The 21,373-nt window shown below is 51.5% G+C and overlaps 8 protein-coding genes across 8 annotated transcripts; 5 read left to right on the forward strand and 3 right to left on the reverse strand.

The window, feature by feature from the left end:
• Position 1: 1 nt before the first annotated feature.
• On the forward strand, positions 2-4,333 carry P174DRAFT_445482 (putative translation regulator (Cya5)). The gene has a single exon (XM_024828355.1). It carries the CDS (start codon positions 323-325, stop codon positions 4,208-4,210), a length of 3,888 nt encoding a protein of 1,295 aa, XP_024678159.1. The 5' UTR covers positions 2-322; the 3' UTR covers positions 4,211-4,333.
• A 193-nt stretch (positions 4,334-4,526) lies between these two features.
• P174DRAFT_454601 (MCM DNA helicase complex subunit MCM3) lies at positions 4,527-7,954 on the forward strand. The gene is made up of 8 exons (XM_024829249.1): positions 4,527-4,741; positions 4,800-4,818; positions 4,878-4,929; positions 4,982-5,028; positions 5,087-5,192; positions 5,262-5,525; positions 5,591-7,659; positions 7,724-7,954. The coding sequence occupies exons 1-8, from the start codon at positions 4,669-4,671 to the stop codon at positions 7,758-7,760; spliced, it is 2,667 nt and encodes an 888-aa protein (XP_024678160.1). The 5' UTR covers positions 4,527-4,668; the 3' UTR covers positions 7,761-7,954.
• A 64-nt stretch (positions 7,955-8,018) lies between these two features.
• P174DRAFT_445484 (Spo7-like protein) lies at positions 8,019-9,402 on the reverse strand (the record flags this gene model as incomplete). Its single annotated transcript, XM_024828356.1, has 2 exons — positions 8,019-8,401; positions 8,428-9,402. Coding segments are annotated over 2 exons (1,182 nt in total), but the record flags the coding sequence as incomplete, so codon positions are not given.
• Positions 9,403-9,867: 465 nt separating this feature from the next.
• P174DRAFT_445485 (putative alpha/beta hydrolase) lies at positions 9,868-12,284 on the forward strand. The gene is made up of 2 exons (XM_024828357.1): positions 9,868-10,484; positions 10,552-12,284. Exons 1-2 carry the CDS (start codon positions 10,314-10,316, stop codon positions 12,058-12,060), a joined length of 1,680 nt encoding a protein of 559 aa, XP_024678162.1. The 5' UTR covers positions 9,868-10,313; the 3' UTR covers positions 12,061-12,284.
• On the reverse strand, positions 11,995-13,720 carry P174DRAFT_396220 (uncharacterized protein). Its single transcript, XM_024823726.1, has one exon. It carries the CDS (start codon positions 13,582-13,584, stop codon positions 12,346-12,348), a length of 1,239 nt encoding a protein of 412 aa, XP_024678163.1. The 5' UTR covers positions 13,585-13,720; the 3' UTR covers positions 11,995-12,345.
• Positions 13,721-14,145: 425 nt separating this feature from the next.
• On the forward strand, positions 14,146-15,265 carry P174DRAFT_445486 (TatD family hydrolase). Its single transcript, XM_024828358.1, has one exon. It carries the CDS (start codon positions 14,189-14,191, stop codon positions 15,152-15,154), a length of 966 nt encoding a protein of 321 aa, XP_024678164.1. The 5' UTR covers positions 14,146-14,188; the 3' UTR covers positions 15,155-15,265.
• Positions 15,266-15,862: 597 nt separating this feature from the next.
• On the forward strand, positions 15,863-18,314 carry P174DRAFT_464003 (putative transcription factor; the record flags this gene model as incomplete). The annotated part of the gene is made up of 4 exons (XM_024830334.1): positions 15,863-15,926; positions 16,005-17,166; positions 17,226-17,483; positions 17,546-18,314. The coding sequence occupies 4 exons, from the start codon at positions 15,863-15,865 to the stop codon at positions 18,312-18,314; spliced, it is 2,253 nt and encodes a 750-aa protein (XP_024678165.1).
• An 887-nt stretch (positions 18,315-19,201) lies between these two features.
• Positions 19,202-20,375, reverse strand: P174DRAFT_464004 (nuclear transcription factor Y subunit beta; the record flags this gene model as incomplete). The annotated part of the gene is made up of 4 exons (XM_024830335.1): positions 19,202-19,456; positions 19,551-19,678; positions 19,749-19,886; positions 20,225-20,375. The coding sequence occupies 4 exons, from the start codon at positions 20,373-20,375 to the stop codon at positions 19,202-19,204; spliced, it is 672 nt and encodes a 223-aa protein (XP_024678166.1).
• Positions 20,376-21,373: the final 998 nt, after the last annotated feature.

Here is a 21,373-nt window from a genome sequence, read left to right on the forward strand (position 1 = left end):
TCTGCTGCAAGCATCACATCATATCACTCACAGGATACTCTGAACCTGCATCTGGATACAACAGAATTGATTGAATTTGTCGATAAAGAATTGACTTTTCTCTTTTTCCTGGTTCCGGAGCCTTGTTGGCGGCAATTTCTTGACCTTCCTGCATCGGTCAATCATTCTGAATACTATCGTTCAGCTGGGAGCTTTGCGAAGACTCGACACATCGGCTGGCTTGTCGTTCTCTCGGCTTCTTGAAGGGCTTGATTCAGATATGTTACGCTCTGCAGTTGAGAATCGGTGATTTCAGGGTTTGGCACCGCGACTTTTTAGGGTAATGCTGGAACGGGCTGCCGGATGCCTTGAGAACGCAGGTCGGCGTTTCTTCCGGGATTCCAAGGGGGCACTTCGGGGTCAGAGATCTTGGTATCCTCATTTCACGCAGAGCAATGGGACAACTGCAGAGGCTGTACATCTGTCACACTCGGCCTCCAAAACATCAGACCACCAGGATTCGATAACCTCTGTCTCTTGGAAGTCGAGGCAAGCAACTGCCGATACATGGACCCCTGTTCTCGATTTCCTGTATCCCCCACGTACCCAGGAATTTGCTGCGTCGCTCTTGTTACGCCCGCCCCGGAGACTTGCCCTACGACGCAAGAAGAAGCTGATACCTGCTCTCACCAGGGCTTACACATCGGTGGCTGCCAGCCTCTACAAGCACGTCGTTCCAGATAAGTCTGTGGTGGATCTTGATGTGAAGAGGGCGAATCAACTCGAACGAATACGAGCCAAGGAAGAACTTCGGTCAATTCTCGATGAAAGTAAACCGGGTATCTATGGAAACTATGACAAGGCATGGGAGCTTTATGAGACAGCTCGCCGACCGAAAGATGTGAGTCCGGCTTTCTTGGCTCACTTGAGTAGGTCAACACTGTTCCGCAACAATCTACGGGCTCAGTGGGTCTTGCGGAGAATCTATCCTCGTGACCGTTCCGCCGAAGATTATCTGCACCTGGCAAAGTCTTACTTGGCTGTCGGGAAGCCTGATGAGATACACAGAGTTTGCAAAGACGCGAAAGGCGGGGGCGGAGATGTTCTTTGTTGGGCCCTCGCTTTTTCGCATTTTGTCAATAAAGCAAATTGGGGCTCTGCTGAGAAGTTTTGGCATACGCGGCCGACATCCTCGGAGAAGGCGTTGCTGAGTGCAGTCGCTTCTGAGCTGGACGACTCTAACCTTCCAACGAAGCTTTTCGATCTCGCTAAGGTATTGCGGAGTCAGGAGAGCTCGATGTCCTGGAGTGGTCTTGTCCACTTTCTCCTGGACTATGCTTTTTCAAATTCCCGAGTCGCGGCGGACGTATCGACAGAAAATCTCCTTCTTCTATTAAAGGAGTACAATCTACTTGGGTTTCTCACGGCGCAGCACTATTTCCGCCTGATTCGGACTCTCCAGTCCTCCGAGGTTCGCTCTACATTCACAAAGTCAATTGTGGTGTACCGTAATGTTCGCTGGCAGATGGAACAGGAAATGCCTCCAGCAGATCTTCTGGGCGCGTTTTTGCGGTGTCTGGCCCATTTCGAAATCACAACTGGGATACATTATTTCCTGGGTGAATATGCCCGTTTCCACGGCCAGCCATCCATTGACGCATACAAAAACGCGCTCATTGCGTTTTCAAGAGCCGGAGATGTGGAAAATACCAACAGCGTTTTTGAACAGCTTGTGGTGCATCACGGGAAGCCCTCGAGTCGAAGGCTTTTGACTCCCCTCCTTTACGTCCATGCCAGGGTTGGCGATGTAACGGCGACGCGTCGCCAATTCGAGAGAGTATCGAAAGAATTCGGTCTGACGCAGAACACTGTGTGTTGGAACATCCTCCTCACAGCGTATGCCAATGCAGATGACTTCGCAGGAGCCTTCGCTACCTTTGACAAAATGCTGGAGAAGGGTGTCCAGCCTAACTCTCATACTTTCGGAGCGTTGATGGGACTCTGTGCAAACAGAGGGGATATAGACACTGTCCGTCAGTTGCTCGAATTAGCGAAGAGAAGCCCTGTGCGGATCACTACGCCATTACTGGATACAATCGTTGAAGCCTATTGTAACAATCGGGAGCTTGAAAAAGCTGAGAGTGTTGCTGAGACCTGCCTTGGTCTGGATGTCAAAGGGTCTCGAGTGAGGATGTGGAATGTGCTGCTTTGGAACTATGCATTTCGCATGGACTTGGAGTCTATTTCAAGAATACGTTCCCGCATGGATTCTGCTGGAGTGCAACCTGACGCCATGACATATGCGGCTCTCATGCTCAGCTTGGTGCTGCGAGGGCAGACCGATCCCGCGCGCCGAATTCTCAGAACACTTCATCGAAGCAATCACATGTACGCCACAGAATTTCACTATGCCATCATCTTGTACGGCTATGTGAAAGAGCGGAACCGAGACATGGTTCACATCATTTTTCGCGAGATCAAAGAACGTTTCAAGCGTCCTGGATTCACTTCGCGGCTTCTCGTTCTCAAAAACCAGCTGCAACGTGATTTGGAACTTATCAAAACTGGTGGACGGGCAGTCAGTGGTGCCAACGTTCGGTTAGAGAACGCGGAAAGATTCCTTGCCGAAACAATCGCCGATTTCGACAAAACCAATATGGCGTCAAAAGAACCATTGCCCGGCGCGGGCAGACTACCAATCACCCAAGCCTTCCCTGCTATGTACTATGAATACCTCATCACGGCATATGGCACTCGGGGAGTTTTCCACAGGGTCAAAGAACTCTTCGATCAATTCCTCCGCGACAGAAAATCTTCCACTTCTGAACGGCCCGCCTATGATGTGGCGCCTCTCCGTCTCGTTTCTGCGCTGATGCTTACTTATTTGAAGTCAGAGCAGTATAAAAAGGTTGAAGAGTGTTGGCAAATTACGTTTCCCCGTGTCGTCAAGATGGCTACTCAGCCTGACCTGGATGAATGGCTGGCCGATCGCTTGCTACGTGCTGAAGAGACTGAGCAACCCGATTATCCAATACCAAGCCCTGTCAACTCCCACAAGGATGTTCTTCTGAGCTCAGACAAACCGGACATACTTGCTTTAAAGCCGCCGTCAATCTTGCCGGCATGTCGATTCCTGCTGTCGCGACCCCTCTCCTTGTACATGCGATCCTTGGCGTACCGGAACGAGACCTGGAAGATACCTCAAGTCGTAGCAGAAGTACAGAAAGCAGGATTTCCTCTGACAACTTTCAATTGGTCCACATACGTGCAGATGATGGCTTCTTCCGACAAGCCTTCTGACCAGGTTGAGGCGTTCACTGTCTTTGAGCGCAAGTTCATGCCTAACTTTCCTGGGTGGAATAATCTTCGCCGGGGTTACGGAGTGAGACCACCTGGCGTACCTTCGACCATTGATGCTATGGAGAACCCGAGACGTGCGAAACCTCCTAACATGCTCGGCAAAGAATCTCGACGCTACTGGAGCAAAATCCAGCCTGACTTCATGCAACCTACATATGTCTCGATGGTCTATCTGGCGTCCGCATTACAAGCGTTCCGGGAGAGGAGTATCTTTGACGGCGGATTGGAGGTCGGGACTCTCTTCAAAGTTGCGCCTAAAACTATTGCAGCCATTGCGGACATGCCGTACCTTCGTGAGAAGTTCCAAGGTGTGTTACTTCGGCGTCGTCAGGAGCAAGGTGACAAGAAGGGAGACTCTGGAGATCGTGATCATTTTGTGTGGACCGGCGGCATCCTTGGTGTTGGTGGCAAACCGAGGTCTCCAACAGCTGTTGAGCAGTCTGCAACGGATGAAGACCAAGAGGAAAACGCTTCGGACAGCGCGCGGCCCCAGCAAGGTGTGATCCATGACGAAGCACCTGATGGCACAAACGCTCCTGCTGTCGAGACGGAATTATTCCCTGGAGACGTGTCCACGCCTAGCACCAAGAGCATAGACCCGCAGGACCAGTTCGATATCGAGGCAGAAGCGCTCCTTGGATCCAGACGCGCTCTGCTAGAGGCGAGCGAAGCATTGCTGGACAATGAACACCGCGCTTCAGCGGATGAAGGCGATGAAAGAGACATGTCTGCCTTGGTGGACGATTTGGCGAACCCAGACGAAGGTGCGCCAGAAGCAGCAGACGGGCGACAACAACAAGAACCGCCTACCGAGCATCAAGGCCAGCCAGAGCAGGAGCAACGCAACAGCGGTATGGCGCAGGATGCATAGGATTTTTCTCACTTATCCCGTTTTGGTCAATCTTGTATATCAAAACCTATGATTGTATATTACTACTATAGATATATATGTCCACTTTTTTAGGACATTTGTATAATATGGATGACTTCTGATAATGACTCTAATCATATCGGGCTACCATACGAAGTAGGACGCAATGAATTATCACGTGACCTTAAATACTTTTGCTGAGTCATTAAGCGACCATTCCGCGACGCGTCAAAGTTGAAAGGACGCGTTCCAATTATGCCCGATTTGGGTGTCGTGTTTCTTGAAGAAAGATCCCTCCGCTAACAACCATTCAAGGACCAAATTGAACATCCCCATTGTCGTCCTTGTATGAGACTGAACTGAAGTACCGGCGAAGTAAAACTCGTTAATTTAAGCCTTCGATCACCTAATTGATTACCTCTGTCACATAAATCCACAAGTCGTGGACATCCTTCGTCATGGATGGGGTTCAACTCCGCGATGAGGCCGGTCAAGATCGAGTGAGAGCTGCTGTCGAATTTCTCGATCCAAGTAAGTTTTCAACATACATGCTTCGTGAAGTAAATTCCTGACTTAGAGGTTCTAACAGGCGATGCCCGCGCGCGGAGGTCTGTGATTCACAAGTACCCTCCCTTGCTGAGACATGATGGTTCTGACGAGCGAACAGCTACCGAGCCGATATTGTGCTGATGCTGAACCGGGGACTGCGTCGCTTGACAGTATGCTATATATACGTTACAAGGTTGGAACAAAAAACTAATAGGCACACAGGTCAGCATCGATGAGATCAGAGCTCACAACCGCGAGTTGGCAGATGGGTGAGTCCAGCACGGTTGCAGTATTGCTAGGATCATGGTGGGCTGATGCTTCCTCTAGTCTTCTTAACTCCCCATTCGATTACTCTCTGGCTTTCGACAGGGCTTTGAAGGAGGTTATCAAGACATTGCCGAACCGACCTTCAAGGGAAACAGCCGACGATGTGGTATGCACAATCTAATGACAATCTAATGAAAGTTTCCGGTCATGCGGCATTTTTGCTGATGAATTTCAGAATTACTACTGTGCCTATGTTGGCGCTTTCGGAGAATTCTCTTGCAACCCCAGAACTCTGGGATCTTCTCACTTGAACCGAATGATCTCTCTCGAGGGTATCGTCACAAAATGCTCTCTGGTACGCCCAAAAGTCATCCAAAGTGTGCACTACAACGAGCGGAAAGACAGATTCGTCGCCAGGCGGTATAGAGATCAAACAATGACAACTACCGGAATTACCAACATGAATGTCTATCCCCAAGAAGATGATGAGAAGAATCCGGTATGCCATTGCAGGAAGAGCCTTAACTGGACTGGTATCGCTGATGACTTCGTTTGTTTTTCTAGTTAATCACAGAGTACGGGTACTCGACATACCTGGATCACCAAACCATTTCCATCCAAGAAATGCCTGAGAGAGCGCCTGCAGGGCAGCTTCCTCGGAGTGTTGAAGTGATCTTGGACGATGATCTGGTGGACAGCGCCAAACCCGGAGACCGAATTCAGCTGGTGGGAATTTACCGCTCTTTGGGAAATCGAAATGCCAGCTCTGGGTCTTCGACTTTCCGCACGGTCGTTATGGCGAACAATATTATCCAGCTATCCTCAAAGTCTGGTGGAGGCATTGCACAAGCTACTATCACAGACACCGACATTCGAAACATCAACAAAGTCGCCAAAAGGAAGAATGTATTTGAGTTGCTATCCAACTCTCTTGCACCTAGCATATACGGACACGATTATATCAAGAAAGCGATCTTGCTGATGCTCTTGGGTGGAATGGAGAAAAATCTCGATAACGGCACGCATCTGCGTGGTGACATCAATATCCTCATGGTCGGTGATCCATCGACCGCCAAATCGCAACTCCTTCGTTTCGTCTTGAATACAGCACCCCTCGCAATCGCAACCACAGGTCGGGGCTCTTCGGGAGTCGGTCTGACAGCCGCTGTCACCTCTGATAAGGAGACTGGGGAGCGTCGTTTGGAGGCCGGTGCGATGGTCTTGGGTGACCGCGGTGTTGTTTGTATTGATGAGTTCGACAAGATGAGTGATGTGGATCGAGTGGCTATTCACGAGGTGATGGAACAGCAGACGGTCACTATTGCCAAAGCTGGCATTCACACAAGCTTGAACGCTCGTTGCAGTGTTTTGGCAGCCGCTAATCCTATCTACGGACAATATGACCCTCACAAAGACCCTCACAAGAACATCGCCCTTCCTGATTCGCTTCTCTCACGTTTCGATTTGCTTTTTGTTGTGACGGACGATATTGAAGATGCCAGGGACAGAATGGTCTCGGAGCACGTCTTGCGCATGCACCGTTACCGTCAACCTGGAACCGAGGAAGGTGCCCCGGTTCGGGAAGACCTCAATCAAACCTTGGGTGTTGGGCTTGAAGATAACCAGGACTCCAACCAGCCGACGGAGGTGTACGAAAAGTTCAATGTTATGCTCCATGCCGGAATGGCCAACTCGAGCCGCAAGGGCAAGGGCATTGAAATTCTGAGCATTCCCTTCATCAAGAAGTACATTCAATACTCCAAATCGAGAATTAAGCCAGTCCTCACTAAGGGCGCTGCCGATCATATTGTTGCGACATACTCGGCTTTGAGAAATGACGAGCTCTCGGGCAATCAGCGTCGAACATCCCCTATAACCGCGCGTACGCTTGAGACATTGATTCGTTTGTCCACGGCGCACGCGAAGGCTCGCTTATCGAACCGAGTCGAGGAGCGAGATGCCAAGGTTGCCGAATCTATTCTGCGCTTCGCTATGTTCAAGGAAGTTCTTGAGGATGAACGCCGCAAGAGGAGGAAGGTCACAACGTTCGACGAAGACTCTGAATCGAGCGAATCCGACTCTGATGATGACAATGCTCCCGCAAATACAACTGCCACGCCACGGTCGAGCCGGCGAGTTGGAACAATGCGAACACGTTCAGCAGCTACGCGGTCCACAAACGGGGACGAGATGGATGCTGACGGAGACGTTGTGTCGGAAGACGGGGACGGTTTATACTCTGCTAGCCCTCGAGGCCAGCGACTTCGTTCAAGCCAGACAAACCGTACGCAGACGCAGACAGATAGCCAATCTCGGATGTCCGTTGCTTCTTCGCAACCGGCGTCGCAGCTCGTCCAGTCTCAGACCGATGATTCACAATCACAGAATGCCATGAGGTCTACTACTTCGTCCCAGCCAATCCAACCTGCGCGCTTGACCGTGTTCCGTCAGGCTCTGGGCCCACTCATGGGCACCCGGCTCTTCACTCACGGCGACACCGCCGATGTGGAGGAGCTCATTGGAGCAGTTAATACCGCTGTGCGGGAATCTCCCTCGCTCGGAGCAGGCCATGTCTTCCAGCGAGCAGAGGCAATTGAGGCACTGAAAGCAATGAACGAAAGAAATGAGTTGATGTAAGTCATCCGACAGATATTTTAACATGAGCGTCAAGCCTGACTAACATTCTTTTGCACACAGGTTCCTCGAAGACGATGAGACAGTTTACAGGATTTAAAGCCAATGATTATTGCATACTAGTGGTTAGAATAGTGTTTCGGGAAGGGTTGACGGATTTTCAGTCCAATACGTTGAATTGCGCCGGAGACTCAGTATGGCGTATCGGAGTTTTTTTCTTTACTTGTTGTATGCAAGTGACACAATAGTCTGTCCATGTATGAAAATAAGGTCTTTCAATGCATAGCCCCTGGCATAAGGTTTCATGCTCATTGGAATTGAATTTAAGCAAAACGCTCCGTGATTCTAGATATATTTTCTGCTTGTATGTCGAAAGAACGTTCAGTCAATCTAGAGCTATACAGGCACGGTAGAGAAGAAATCCATATATTGACGAGAATTTGAAATTCCATTTTAGATACATCGACACAAAATCCATACAATGCATGCGATGGTTCTAATTAGGGTATATGATGAACATGGGATGCTTCCAAACTACACCGAGGGACTAGCTTCGCGCGACTGTGTGCCCTCGCGACTCTCGCCCAAGAACGAATCGTCGGACGAGAGCGACGGCGTACTATAGATGCCCTCCCTGATCTGCGCTTGGGTCAAAGGCGACAGCCCGCGAGAAAGTGATTTCGTGCCTTTCTTTTTCCGTAGCTGCATGCTCTGTTCCGAAGCAGTGGAAGACGGGTTGTGCTTCCCCGGCGAGGACGGCTGCTGACGGAAGAGCGAGACGGCGGACGATCGTCGATGTCCACTGGTGTCGTACTACGGGATGGGGTGCGGGAATGGGACTCAGAACGCGCGCCACGTCGCGTGGGAGATTTGAGATCGTGGGCGTGTTTGGAGATGCTGGAGTGATGATTATGGTGATGACGATGCTTGTCTCCGTCGCTGGGCTTGAGGGTTGCGGCGACGAGTCGTCGGCGTTGTGAGGCCTTCCAGCCTAACCCGAGCCCGAGCCACCAGAACCAGCCACCTTCTTGTTGAGCGAGTTGGCGCTCCTTCTGGCGCAACTTCTCGCGCAGTTGAGCGCGTCGCTCGTTCTCTTTTTCCCAAAACTCGGTTCGATAATCATCCCAGTTCTCGCGGAATTCGGGCGAGAAGGATTTGGGGAGAAGAAGCAGGCGGATGTAATCACCCCCGGGGCTGAGATCTTCCTCCACAAGGCCCGATTCACTGTCGACGTTGTTGTAATACTGCTGGTAGTGCTGCCGACCACCACGCTTGTCCGACGACGGGCGCTCGATGTAGTGGAAACTCCCGGTTGGAGCAGGGAAGAAAGGAGAGGTGAATGGGAAGAGAAAGGAAAGGTAGGATAGCAGTTCCTGCCACCAGGGGCCCCGGATGATGACGATCTTGGTGTTCATGGTGCGTAGGCCGCGGTTGGCGACGGCGAGCCAGCGCCGTGGCCATCGCACTCCCCGTTCCCACTGTCCTGTTCCCCAGACTAACAACGCAGTGACGATTCCTCCTATAAGCGCGACCTTTTCCCCCATTTCGACCATCCAGTAAATGGAGCCGCCCACCCCGCTGCCATCTTCCCGCGGACGAAGGAAGAGCGCGTAAGCAAAGTAGGCAATCCAGGTAGCCAGCAGGAGCAGGAAAAAGGTATTCTGTCGTCGGCGTTCCCGCAGCGCCAGATACTGAGCTCGCAGCGAACTTTCGAGAATGAGAAGGTTCAGGTAGATTTGAGGAGGAGACGAGGGCAACGTCGAGAGCAGATCCGGGGTCGATGAACGGGGCGGGGAGGAGGGATCCGGGGCGTCTGGAGAAAACGGCGGCTGAAGGGTGTTCAATTGACCAGAAGGTTTGGATATGGACTCTGGAAGACTTCCAGGAGCTGGAGAACCCTTGACAAGCTGATCCAGGCTACGGGTTTGTGCAGCCATGACGCTGTGGAGGGAGGGGAGAAGGATCGACAGGAGAAGATCCCTTTGCAAGTAGAAGAGGATATTGTAGACTTCTAGAGGGACTGCACGGCCTTTGCGGCCAGACGCGCTTTCATCGCATGAGACGGGGGAAACGAAGCCAAAGAAGAAAGTCGATAAGGTTGACAATAATAATGTTTCCGGCTCATCCAGCTACAGTATCGACTAGCTCCACGAAAAAGAGGAGAAGAAAATCAGCCGGATCATTGTCATCATCGTCTCCACTCAACGTTCCTCAGCTATACGTTTTTTGCCATTCAATCAATCTTATCTCATCGCATTTATACGACTTATGATACCCTACAAATGATTTTACCATCGTTGAAACTCTAAACAGTCCTGGTTCCTCCAACTTCGTCATCATTCCGGCTGCCTGTTGAGCTTCGGGGATAAGCGGTCTTTGGCTTCGTTTCTGACCGCTGCAAAACGCCCACCTGGCCTTCCATTGCTGACGGATTTATGACCTCTGCGCCCCTTTCCTATAAATATTCTTCTTGTCTCCTTTATGCGAGTGACAGGGATACGTTCTCTGTCGCTCTGGACTACATCGCGACAAGCTGTCCGCCGTGCGACTTCCTTCACTTTCTTCCCAGGTCTGCCGACCCTGGACGTCATTTGAACCGCCCCGTCTCCTTTCTTCGCCACTTCCCGCAATTCACCTACGCTACACATCCTCAATGACTTCGGAATCGCTGAGTTCGTCTAAGGACGACCTTCATGATAGAGCCCACCAAGGTCCGTATGTCTCTCAGCAAGAGAGCACGCCATATGCCGCCCGAGGGGCTAACGCAGCTGCAGTGCGCTCCTCGTGGTTTCCACTAGGCTACAGAGAAGGCTTCAATCAATGGGTAGGTTCCTGAAATTCGGGAGATGATAACCAAAGTTGTTGCACAAGTCACTGAGATCTGGTTCCAGTGGGCTAGCTTGCCAGCTGCGGCAGCAGAGCATAAAGTCCTTTCTTTCTTGCCCTATCTCCAGCATGAACCTCCTACGCATTTGCAGACCGGAAAGACCACCACTCAACGCGATGGTGTGGCTCAAAGTCTGCAGTCGGCCGATCTCAGCCAGCAAGGTGAAGTATCGGCCAATTCCACCGACGATCCGTACGGACCGAGACTATGGCGCTCCAGCATGGTTGAATTGAGCGGTAAGGACAGGGCTCTAAATGAGTTCTCAGTGGAGAGAGTTGGTGAGGAAGCGGACCAACATTTGGTCATGCTTCACGGATATGGTGCGGGGCTGGGCTTCTTCTACAAGAATTTTGAGCCTCTAAGCCGGCTGAAGGGGTGGCAACTGCACGCGTTGGATATGTTGGGCATGGGCCGCAGCACCCGACCACCGTTCCGCATCAAGGCTAAGAACAGAGAGGATGCTATCAAGGAGGCGGAGGATTGGTTTGTTGATGCACTGGAGGAATGGCGCGTGAAGCGCAAGATCGAACGCTTCACACTGCTTGGCCACAGCATGGGAGGATATATGGGTGTCGCTTATGCCCTGAAGTACCCCGGTCGTTTGAACAAGCTGATCCTTGCCTCTCCGGTGGGGATTCCCGAAGATCCTTATGCTGTTTCTGCGGCTATGCCCGAACCATCCGAGTCCAGTTTAGCCCAAGAGTTCACCCAGGACCAGCAAACTATCGCACAGACATCGTTGTCTGTCCCCCCGGAAGTAGCCCAGAAAGGCGACAACAACGTCCTGCTCAAAGGCTACGGTAACGCAGCGACAGCGGCACCACCGGAGAGCCGACCGGCCCGCCGCAACATCCCCAAGTGGTTTGCCTACCTGTGGGAAGCCAACATCTCTCCCTTCAGTCTGGTACGGTGGGCTGGCCCTCTCGGGCCCCGCATCGTATCTGGCTGGACCTCTCGGCGCTTCTCCCATTTACCCGCCAACGAAGCAAAAGCTCTACACGACTACTCCTATTCGATCTTCAGTCAACGTGGCAGTGGAGAGTATGCTCTTGCATATATCCTAGCTCCAGGAGCCTTCGCGCGTAGCCCTCTGATTCGGCGCATCCAGAACGTCGGACGGCAGAACATTCAGCCTTCGGCCTCTGGCTCGGAGCCTGCGACAGTCACGGACGCCTTTCCCTCGCAACCGCCTTCTGACTCGGCGACTCAGGCTTCTCCACCCCCAGCTAAGCGCGAGACCGGTATTCCCGTCGTTTTTATGTATGGGGACCACGACTGGATGGATGCGGCGGGAGGCCTCGCAGCCAAGGCCAAGATTGAAGAGGAGAAACGGCGGCTGCTCCAGAATGCTTCACCAGAGGAGCGTGAGGCGGATAATGGCTCGGCCAAGGTGGTAATCATCAAGGGATCAGGTCATCATATCTACCTCGATGGATGGGAGGAATTCAACAAAGTGGTATTGGAGGAAATGGAAGAGGTGAGCCAAAGGGAAAGGGCTCGGAGTCGGACATGACGCAAGAGACGCACTGTTTATCTTGAGCGATATACCTTTTCCCCTACAGTAATGATTCCCTTGTTTCTAGATAAACTTTGCAAATTCTGCGTCAAGAAGAGTTGGACATACGGAGTGTATTATTAGTGTATAGTTAATAGATATGGTGAAATGGCCTCAGTCGCTAGAACCCATGAGTTGCAGATGCATAATCACTCACTGGTCAATTTTTAAATCCAATCGCTAATATGCAAAACTACCAAAACGCTTTCGTTGAAATCATCTCAAAATCAAGAACCAAATCAATCAAAAGGTCCGGTCTCTATTCAAAGAAGGACTGGGTAATTGCGATCCAAGATTGGCCCCCGATACACTTCGTCTACGATATCTCACACCTGTAGGATAATGGGCCATGAATCTTCCTATACTACGGGGCGTTGTGCCGGATCGATCCTCGACTGGTGTCGTCGTGCCCGTTGAGACTGCACTCCCGCTGCTATTCGCTCCATTGCCCGGTCGGAAAGTAAAGTAACCCCCCGGGGCCTCGGATGAACTCGATAGGTGCAATTGAGAATGTGTCTGCGGCGCACTGGCCATAGCACGGAAGAAATCAGAATATGTCGAAAACGACGATGCGTCCTGGGACTGTGGCCGCGGAGAGAGACCTCGGGAGCGCGCCCCCGAGCCGGCCGGTAAATGGAACTCTGACCTGTTTGACCGAGATGCTGATGGAGAAGTAGGAGCCTGGCGAGTTTGACTTGGGATGAGGGAGGTGGTTGCGGAACGGTGATGATGGCGCTGCCTGCGTCCATCGGGACTGCGAGAGGCGGCCTGGCTGTGTCTCCAGGGCAGAATGTCTGCTGTTTCGGGGTGGTTCCGCAGTGGAAAGGGGTGTGAGGGGAGTTCTAGACGATCGTTGATTGAGAGCCAGGCGCGCTCATCTGCCTCGTCGCTTACGCTGTCCTTTGAGGAGGACGACGCGGACCTGGAAAGACGGCCCTGCGACCTTGCAGATGGTGGGCAGCGCCAGCCGCCCACGCCTTCGAAGTCCCGGCCTTCATCTCCGCTGATGAGAGTCAGAAGAGCAGATGGCGGAGTAGTAAGCCCGTTCCTGCGCAGCTCTTCCTTGCGGACAGGCCGGCCATAGTCGCCGCCAGGGTGCCCGGTTGAAGAATTCGAACTATTTCGCCGTCGAGCCGGCGCCGGCCGAGTGTGCCCTCGAGAAAAGGGCGCTATTTGGCGATGGTTGCCGTGGTGCGGCAATATCGCTGTGATACCATGATCAATGGATCGCCTCTTGGGCGTGGCAGAGGCGGCGGGGGTGGTCGGTTCAGAGGCAAAACTCAGCAATGATGACTTGCTTGATGTCGGAATCACAAAGTAGTTTGAGACTATAGCAATGCATAGCTCAACGTAAATGACCAAAAGGCGTAAAAACAAAGTCAGTACGGAGAGACAGATGGTGATATATGCCGAGACGACTAGAGGTAACGAAACCAGTGCCAAAAAAGGTACTGTCAACAAGTTGGAGCACGTGGTTGACATGGAGACTAAACGCAGAAGAGGTTCAGTATGAGATTGGAAGATAGTGAATGACTTGGACGGGATAGAAGGATATATTCCATCACATCACCAGAATTCTAATCGGGGAAAGCGAGCCACGACATCATGAGAGTCTACGATGGCGATGGAGCTTAAAAGTACTGTGCTTCTCCTTGACAGCAACAAAGTGCGGAGAAAAAGCATGTGATACTGATACATCGATGGGCTAAATGTTCGATGCCATTGATGCCCCAGGCAGTAATTTACTGTTACGGTATCGGTATTTCCAGCATATTCTGGGTACCATTACATCACAGCATTCAGTTTCACTCTAAACTGTCTCCTATCATACTACCACGAGATCAACGCATATGGACGGGAGAACATGCCTGAAAATGAGCATGACAAGATCACCGATTTTCCTTGGGAGTTTGGTGTCTACGATGCTCATTGCCACCCCACGGACACCATTTCGTCAATATCTGATATTCCAAGGATGAAAGCAACGACGCTCACAGTCATGGCCACTAGAGCAGAGGATCAGGGCCTTGTATTTCAGATAGCAAAAGACCTTAGCAATGAAAAATTGACTGTTCAGAATGCTGAGATGGATCGTGTGCTTCCATGCTTTGGATGGCATCCATGGTTTTCACACCAAATCATCGACGACCAGGAGTCATCATCAGAGGCAGCGCAGGGCGCCTCAGATCTTGAGAGCAAGAAAACACATTATCAAAAAGTCCTAACACCAGCTCCAGAAGATGAAGAATTTATTTCTTCTCTACCTGATCCAAAACCTCTCTCGCAATTCATCTCCGAGACACGCGAACGGCTACTATCTTTTCCACATGCTCTGGTTGGCGAGGTGGGCCTTGATCGTGCTTTCAGACTTCCAAAGGCCTGGACCCAGCAGGAGGCTGAGAATCGGAACGTGCAAATAACGCCCGGATCTCGTGAAGGCCGGAAACTCTCGCCCTACAGGGTGCACCTGGAACACCAAAAAGCTATTCTTAAAGCCCAGCTTCGCCTCGCCGGGGAACTTCGACGAGCAGTCTCAGTGCACAGTGTCCAAGCACATGGAGCGGTGTTCGATGCCTTCAAGGAGCTATGGTCCGGCCATGAGCGCAGAGTACCCTCGCGACGGGAGAGACGACGACGTCTTAGCGTTGAAGGAGCTCACGCAGAGAGCGACGCGGAAGACGAGCAAGTGCAAAAGTCACTAAAGCACGAAGGTCCACCTCTCCCATATCCACCCCGGATCTGTATGCATTCGTATTCAGGTCCCGTGGAGCAATTGAAGCAATTTCTGAACCCTTCAAATCCCTCGGACGTCTACTTCTCCTTTTCCAACGTGATCAATTTCAGCGGGCCGTCCTCTCAGAAAGTCATCGCAGTTATCAAAGCTTTGCCGGAGGACAGAGTGCTCATTGAGAGTGACCTTCACACTGCTGGACAGCAGATGGACGATTTGCTCGAGGAAGTTGCTCGGCAGATTTGTGAGCTCCGTGGCTGGCCTTTGCAGGAGGGGGTCCAACGACTGGCAGACAACTGGAAACGGTTTGTGTTTGGGTAGCTACAGTGTACACTGCTTCATGTTCGAGCTGATTCATCTGCCCAACCTTTGTACATACATTTACAGCAATCATAGAGAGTACAAGGTCAACAAGGTCTGTTTAAGCATACCATAGCCACAGTCTCTGTTCAAGAGATCGTGTCTTTGGAAGAGAGATGTTTTCCTGCATCAAGCTCAACACAACAGGTATGAACGTAAACCAAGAATCACTGGGTTCGACTTTTCGAGTCTCCTGGCTTGAAGATTGTGAAGATGTGGGCAGCTCCTCGGTACAGACACAGACCGCAGCTGATAACAGCTTCGCCGACGGAAAACTGCTGGTTTCGACGATGGCCTTTTCTCGCTGTCTTCAGCCAACAAGACCCTCTTGGCGCACTCCAAAACGCACATTGAAACGACAATGTCAAATGTCGTTCCGATGTCGCACATTCCATTATCAAACAAAATCCCCCGAACCGCGCCTTCTCCGCACCTCCACGTGACCCTCCCCAGACGCAAACTTTCCCCACTTTCATTATCGGTCTTCTCTTTATCGCTATTCCTGCGATTTCTCGCTCGGCACTTGCCTATCTCCCACTTCTACTCTTCTCTCTGATTGTTTGGATCATGTCGGGTTCCTGAATCGATCTCCCAATTCCGGACCTCTCGCGGCTTCACATAATGAGGAAGAAAGTCTATGGGCCTTGAATCTGCCTCGATGCTTTTGCTATGTCATCCACAGCGCAGAATAGCCTTTCACCCACCGGCAATGGTGTGACCAAGCGCAAGTCAGGTAGACAATACCTCTGTCGACTATAATTGTTTCCGTAATGTTCTTGTCGATATCGATACTGATTTTCCTTTGGCTTAGGCTCTGCAGCCTGCGTCCACTGCCATCGGCGCAAAGTCCGGTGTGACGCACGTATAGTTGGCCTGCCCTGCTCCAACTGCCGCTCCTCAGGGAAAACAGACTGCCGCATCCATGAGAAGAAGAAGCGTCTTGCGGTACGCTCCATCCTGAATCCTGTTCCCATTCGTTGTCGGCCACCGTCCATCTCCGAGCATGTTCCCGAAGCGTCTCCTCCATCTACCATCAGCGAACCAACCGCTTTCACAACTGCTTTTCGCGGAGTTCAGCCAGAAGCAGCAGCCCCTCCGGCGAGCGTCGTTCCGAGTGTCCAGTCCAAGGCACAACATGTCCACAGCAATAGTTATAGTCACACGTCTCCACAAGCACAGGAATGCCGTCTTCCGCCCGCTTCGGACCGTTTCGCCGAACAGGATGCCCATGCCGACTTTGAGAAGCGACTGGTGAAGCTCATTGATGATGAGGAAGGGTCAGGTACTCGGGAAATTCAGCGGGGCGTGCGAGCAATCTATGTTGGACACGAGCTGTCGAACATGTCCTTCTTGATACGTCAACAGCGTGATAAGGATGACGACGTATATCACTTTGCTGGCAGCGAGATACCGCGGCGACAGTTGAAAACCGGTCACGACCAGCTTCTCGTAGACGCTCTGACCCTACCAGAGCCGGCCCTCGTCGACGAGCTTGTCCAGGCATACTTCACCCACGTGAACCCGGGATATCCCATTGTTGAGGAGGATCAGTTCATGACTCAGTACCGCAATAGAGACCCTTCTGATCCACCACCTATCTTGCTTCTGCAAGCCATTCTGTTAGTTGGATGCCATGTCACGCATCCAAAAGAAGAGCGCGATACTCTGAAGGACATTTTCTTCCGTCGCGCGAAATGGCTCTTTGACAATCGCATTGAGCGCAACCGTGATACCTTGGTGCAAGCTGCGCTGCTCTTGACGTGGCATTCAGAAAGCCCCGATGATGATGTTTCTGCCAATGCCCACTACTGGGTCGGTGTTGCTGCTCGAATCGCGACTGGCCTCGGCATGCATCGAAATCCAGTCTCGAGCAGGTTCGTTCCCCGGGACCGCCGGATGTGGAGAAGGCTATGGTACATACTGGTTCAGTTAGATGTTATGGTCTCCCTTTCGTATGGTCGACCTCAAGCTATGTAAGTGTGCTAGCGCGGATCTGAGTCTCAATGCCCGCTCTAATCTCTCTGTGCGCCAGAAACCTCGAAGACTCCGATGTCTCTCCGTTGACAGCCTCTGATTTTGAAGGCTGCGGGGCCCGTGTCCAGACGGACTATGTCATTCATTTTTCAGAGCTTTGCACAATGATCTCTTATATTGTGCGCGAGCGATTCGGACTACGAGTCAGTTCGGAGCGTCGCAAAGCCGCATTGCAAGAAGCAGATGAAGCTCTTGCGAACTGGTCTTTGCGGCTTCCAGACAATCTGCGGCTGCGTGCCTCGGATATGGATCCTTGGTCCGCCATGCTTCACTTGACCTACAACAATTTTCTAATCCTTCTCCATCGGCCCATCCCAGGGCGTCCGCGTACTCCGACGACTACGGCCCACATGATGCAGAGATTTGCAGTGCAGCCGCCGGTGTCATCGCATCTATCTTCGAAGAACTCCGCTTAAACGATCGTCTCAAGTATCTATGGTATTCCGTCGTCCATACCCTCTTCACGGCGATGATCCAAGTTCGAGTCGAGCTGCGGTTCTCAAACCCTGTCTTAGCCATTAACGCTCTGCGCCGCTTCGATTCCGCCTCCTACTCACTCCGCGAACTAGCCAAGTACTGGTCGCACGCCACCACTATTCTACGCCTCTTCGAAGATTCGAAACGTCTACAAGAGGATCTTCGCCTGGCAACAAGCGAAAGATCCAGACCCTTCAGCAGCACGCACGACCAACCCCAGACCCAGACCCAGAACCAAACCAAGAACCAGAATCAACACACTTCAACAAACACAGCTGTGCAACCACCACAACCAGATCGGCCCCTGCCCTCCTACGATGCCCCCACCCCGGACTCCACGTCTCTACCACCAACCGCTATCTCCCCGCACCAGAACCAAACCTTCGACAGCTGGATCCCATCCACGAACCTGGCAACTGTCGATCCGATAGATCAGCCAAGGGAATTCCTGGACTGGCGCCAGCTCTTCTCCTTCACGGATCCGGACCAGTCTGTACTGCCGATGAGCATGGATGGGCTCCTGGAGCTGGAAGATGAATGGCGCCAGATCTACTGGCAGGAGACGCCGATGTCAGATCTTCTCCAGGATGGAGGATGGATGCACGGCTAGCGCTGCTTGGATGGTTTGATGAACGATATATCACGAATGATACCTAGGATTTTAACTTGATGTCCTCAATTTGCGCACAACGTATCTTTATATGGAAATAGTCTCTCCACAATGAACTTTCACTCTGTCTTAGATCTACCAATGCACAAAAAGCATGCTCGATGTTTCCCGACATATGTCCAGAAAGTTAGCATCTCATCTGGCCCATTCGAATCAAGACATCCACATAGGCGCCAATATCAAAATCCGATCATTCTTCAAGGACAGCGAAGTCCCACCTCTTTCTTTCTATTAACTACTTGGCCCACCATATCACCCAAGAGATACTCATAAGTCACAAATCACCAACAAGTGGCATATATGGATACATATGATGATTCCGTATTTTCGCGACCAACTGCCCTCCCATAATCAAACAACGAAAATCCGAGAGATGACTGTGCTGTAAGTATGAAAAGAAATGGTTTCCACACGACACATTTCCTATGAAAGTGTACAGACACCGTCGCGAAGGGAACATATAGCGAAAAAGAAAACAGAGAGGCCGCGGATGAAAACAGCAGAAGCACACCAATGATCAAAGGGGTAAGTAAAAGTAAAAGAATTCAAAAGCGCATCCGAACTGGTCCTGTTTACCTCTCTGTCGATTACCTCATGAATAGCCCAATGTTTCGTACCATGTCATAAAATGTTGCGCAGAGAGACAACCCTCAAAGAACGTTAGGAGAATCCCCACAAACAATTCGAGACTCTGTTCCAACGCAGACTCGACCCCCGAAACAAGGGTAGCACCGTCTCAGTCTCCGAGGGTATATTCTCATTCTGACAGCGCAGGATTTGTAGTGTGTGAGAGTCTTGCGCGGGGGACTCTGTCACACACGATGTATTTAGTACGAGTCGCCTCCTGCGCCATTGTGAGGCTGGCCGACCATCGAAGGGTAGCCATAGGCTGAACTGTCCTGTTCGGAGGGGTCCAGACCAGGGTTCATGATGTTGTTTGTGTTATCTGCCGTTTCAGGAAAGCCGCCGGAAGCCGATGCACCAGGTCGTCCACCTTGCGTGCCGGATCCGCCCACGGGCCCTCCAGCATTGTAGCCGCTGCTCGTTGGCCTATTCTGATGTTCGCCACGGGCGGACTGAGTCTGGAGGAGTACTTAGCACAGGATACTACAACCCACCAGACCACCAACCGTTGGTGGGGAGACAGGCCGCCTGAGCGTGTTGTACAAGTCTTACCTCGCGATACTTTGACAAGTAGATCTTGAGCGCTTCCGCGTAATTTTCGAAGCCAAGTGAGGTCATGGCGAACAGAATATCCTCCCCATTTACCGTCTTGCGTTTCTCTTGCTGGCACTTTTCAGAGGCTGTAGAGAACAAGGCGCAATCATACGTTAGTCAAATGGACAGGTACCAGCAGCCAGATGCAACACTCACCCTCACTGGTGATAAACGAGATAAACTCGCTGACACACTCTTGCATGCACTCCTTGGCTTCTTTGGCGATCTTCGCGTTCTCTGGCAAGGCCAGCTTCATGATACGGGCCACTTGACAGTAGATGTTAGCACATGTAGCTGTTTACCCATCATTCCTCCAAACTTGCGTGGGATAATTGCGTAAACACTTTGAGCGGCGCAAAAAGAACGCCATCGCACAATAGGTATCTGACGAAGATTATATCGCCGCAGATAAGAAAGGCGCTTCGTGTGCAGAGCTACACTCGAACCGCAGGCGAATGGGGGTCTCCACAGTGCGATGCTTGTTGGTTAAGGAGGCAGGTTGGGGTATTGTAAATGGATGGACGCAGGGTACGGCAAAAGTGAAGTAGGGCAGACGGCTGTTGGCCAGCAGTTGGATGTAAGGTACGCGCAAATCAGGAGGACAAGGGAAGCTGCAAGGGAACGCAACTAACCATTCGCAATCGGAAGCCATCGATCTTGCTCCTTCACCTCGAATTCTCCCTGGTTCTGTGTCTGTTCCTGGTCCTTATCCATGTGTTCTTGGTCTTCACCTGATTGCGCTTCCTGATCCACCTCAGGCTCTTTCGAGGGAGAGGCCGACATGATTTTTAGCTATAGGTATACGCGCAGCGGATACTGGATAGGGTATGTGATAAGGAGTCGTCTATTTGCTCTGCTGGCAGACCACGTCAGAGATGCGTGCCTCGGGGTATCGAACTCGGGCGCTATGATACACTCGCGTCAAAATGCAAAATAGAGTTGTGTCTGGCTGGGCAGCGATTCGCTTCACGGCAGCCTGAACGTAGAGGCACAAGTGTCAGCAGTGCGGGGACAAGCAATTGTTTCTGCTATAGCTTCTGCCCTGACGATATAATCAAGGCGCGAGAGATCTGTTATTCAAGGAAAGACGCGACAGGTAAGATAGTGACTCGATCAACCAAATCTGATTTGTTGCGAGTCGCAAGGATAAGTTAGTCCAAAAATTCGGAACGATAAAAATGTTAATTTTATTCCCTGCCACCTTTCGCGTGTGTGGTCCGCCTTACAGCACTGCAAAGAGGAGTGGTGCACTGGTAACGTCAATTAGGTATGCGGGATGCTCCAACACGGGAGATCTGGAAACCCGGAGAACACTCACAGTGACGCGGGTCTTCCGTGCGTAGCAACCAATGCAACAGTGGTGGGTCGAGTTGATAGTGGCACGTTGCGCAGAGGCAGATGAACGATCCACGGGAATCGGGGGAAGAGACTAGATACCTTCGAACAAACGGAAGCTTCTGTTTCGGTTGTATTTCGTCTGTTTCGTCCACTTAGGAGCTGAGCTTGTCCAGTAGATATTTCAGGATTCTGACTGGAGACGGATGCGATGCGCGCAAGATGTCAATTGGCGAACCAGGAACGTGTGGGCAGACCAGGGGAACTCTCACTGGTCGCTGGAGAACGCCAATGAGATTTGTGGAAATCAGAATAATGAAGACACTCTTTCAGACAAGGTTGAGCGAACTTTGATGAACTACTTGGTCACTTCGAGCGGGTGGATTGATTCGCCTGATGACTCGAATGAGAGATGGACGGTTGACGAGCTGAGACACATGAAGTGC

This window comes from Aspergillus novofumigatus (assembly GCF_002847465.1).
Source record: "Aspergillus novofumigatus IBT 16806 chromosome Unknown P174scaffold_9, whole genome shotgun sequence".
Lineage (NCBI taxonomy): Eukaryota > Fungi > Ascomycota > Eurotiomycetes > Eurotiales > Aspergillaceae > Aspergillus > Aspergillus novofumigatus.

What these genes read in the sequence shown, in the direction of transcription:
- P174DRAFT_445482 (XM_024828355.1), top strand. Translation starts at nt 323, where the DNA reads ATGCTGGAACGGGCTGCCGGATGCCTTGAGAACGCAGGTCGGCGTTTC.
- P174DRAFT_445485 (XM_024828357.1), top strand. Translation starts at nt 10,314, where the DNA reads ATGACTTCGGAATCGCTGAGTTCGTCTAAGGACGACCTTCATGATAGA. An exon ending in GAGAAGGCTTCAATCAATGG is followed by an intron (nt 10,485 to 10,551) that starts GTAGGTTCCTGA and finishes ATCTGGTTCCAG; the next exon opens with TGGGCTAGCTTGCCAGCTGC.
- P174DRAFT_445486 (XM_024828358.1), top strand. Translation starts at nt 14,189, where the DNA reads ATGGATCGTGTGCTTCCATGCTTTGGATGGCATCCATGGTTTTCACAC.
- P174DRAFT_454601 (XM_024829249.1), top strand. Translation starts at nt 4,669, where the DNA reads ATGGATGGGGTTCAACTCCGCGATGAGGCCGGTCAAGATCGAGTGAGA. An exon ending in AAGATGATGAGAAGAATCCG is followed by an intron (nt 5,526 to 5,590) that starts GTATGCCATTGC and finishes TTGTTTTTCTAG; the next exon opens with TTAATCACAGAGTACGGGTA. An exon ending in AACGAAAGAAATGAGTTGAT is followed by an intron (nt 7,660 to 7,723) that starts GTAAGTCATCCG and finishes TTTTGCACACAG; the next exon opens with GTTCCTCGAAGACGATGAGA.
- P174DRAFT_396220 (XM_024823726.1), bottom strand. Translation starts at nt 13,584, where the DNA reads ATGTCAACCACGTGCTCCAACTTGTTGACAGTACCTTTTTTGGCACTG.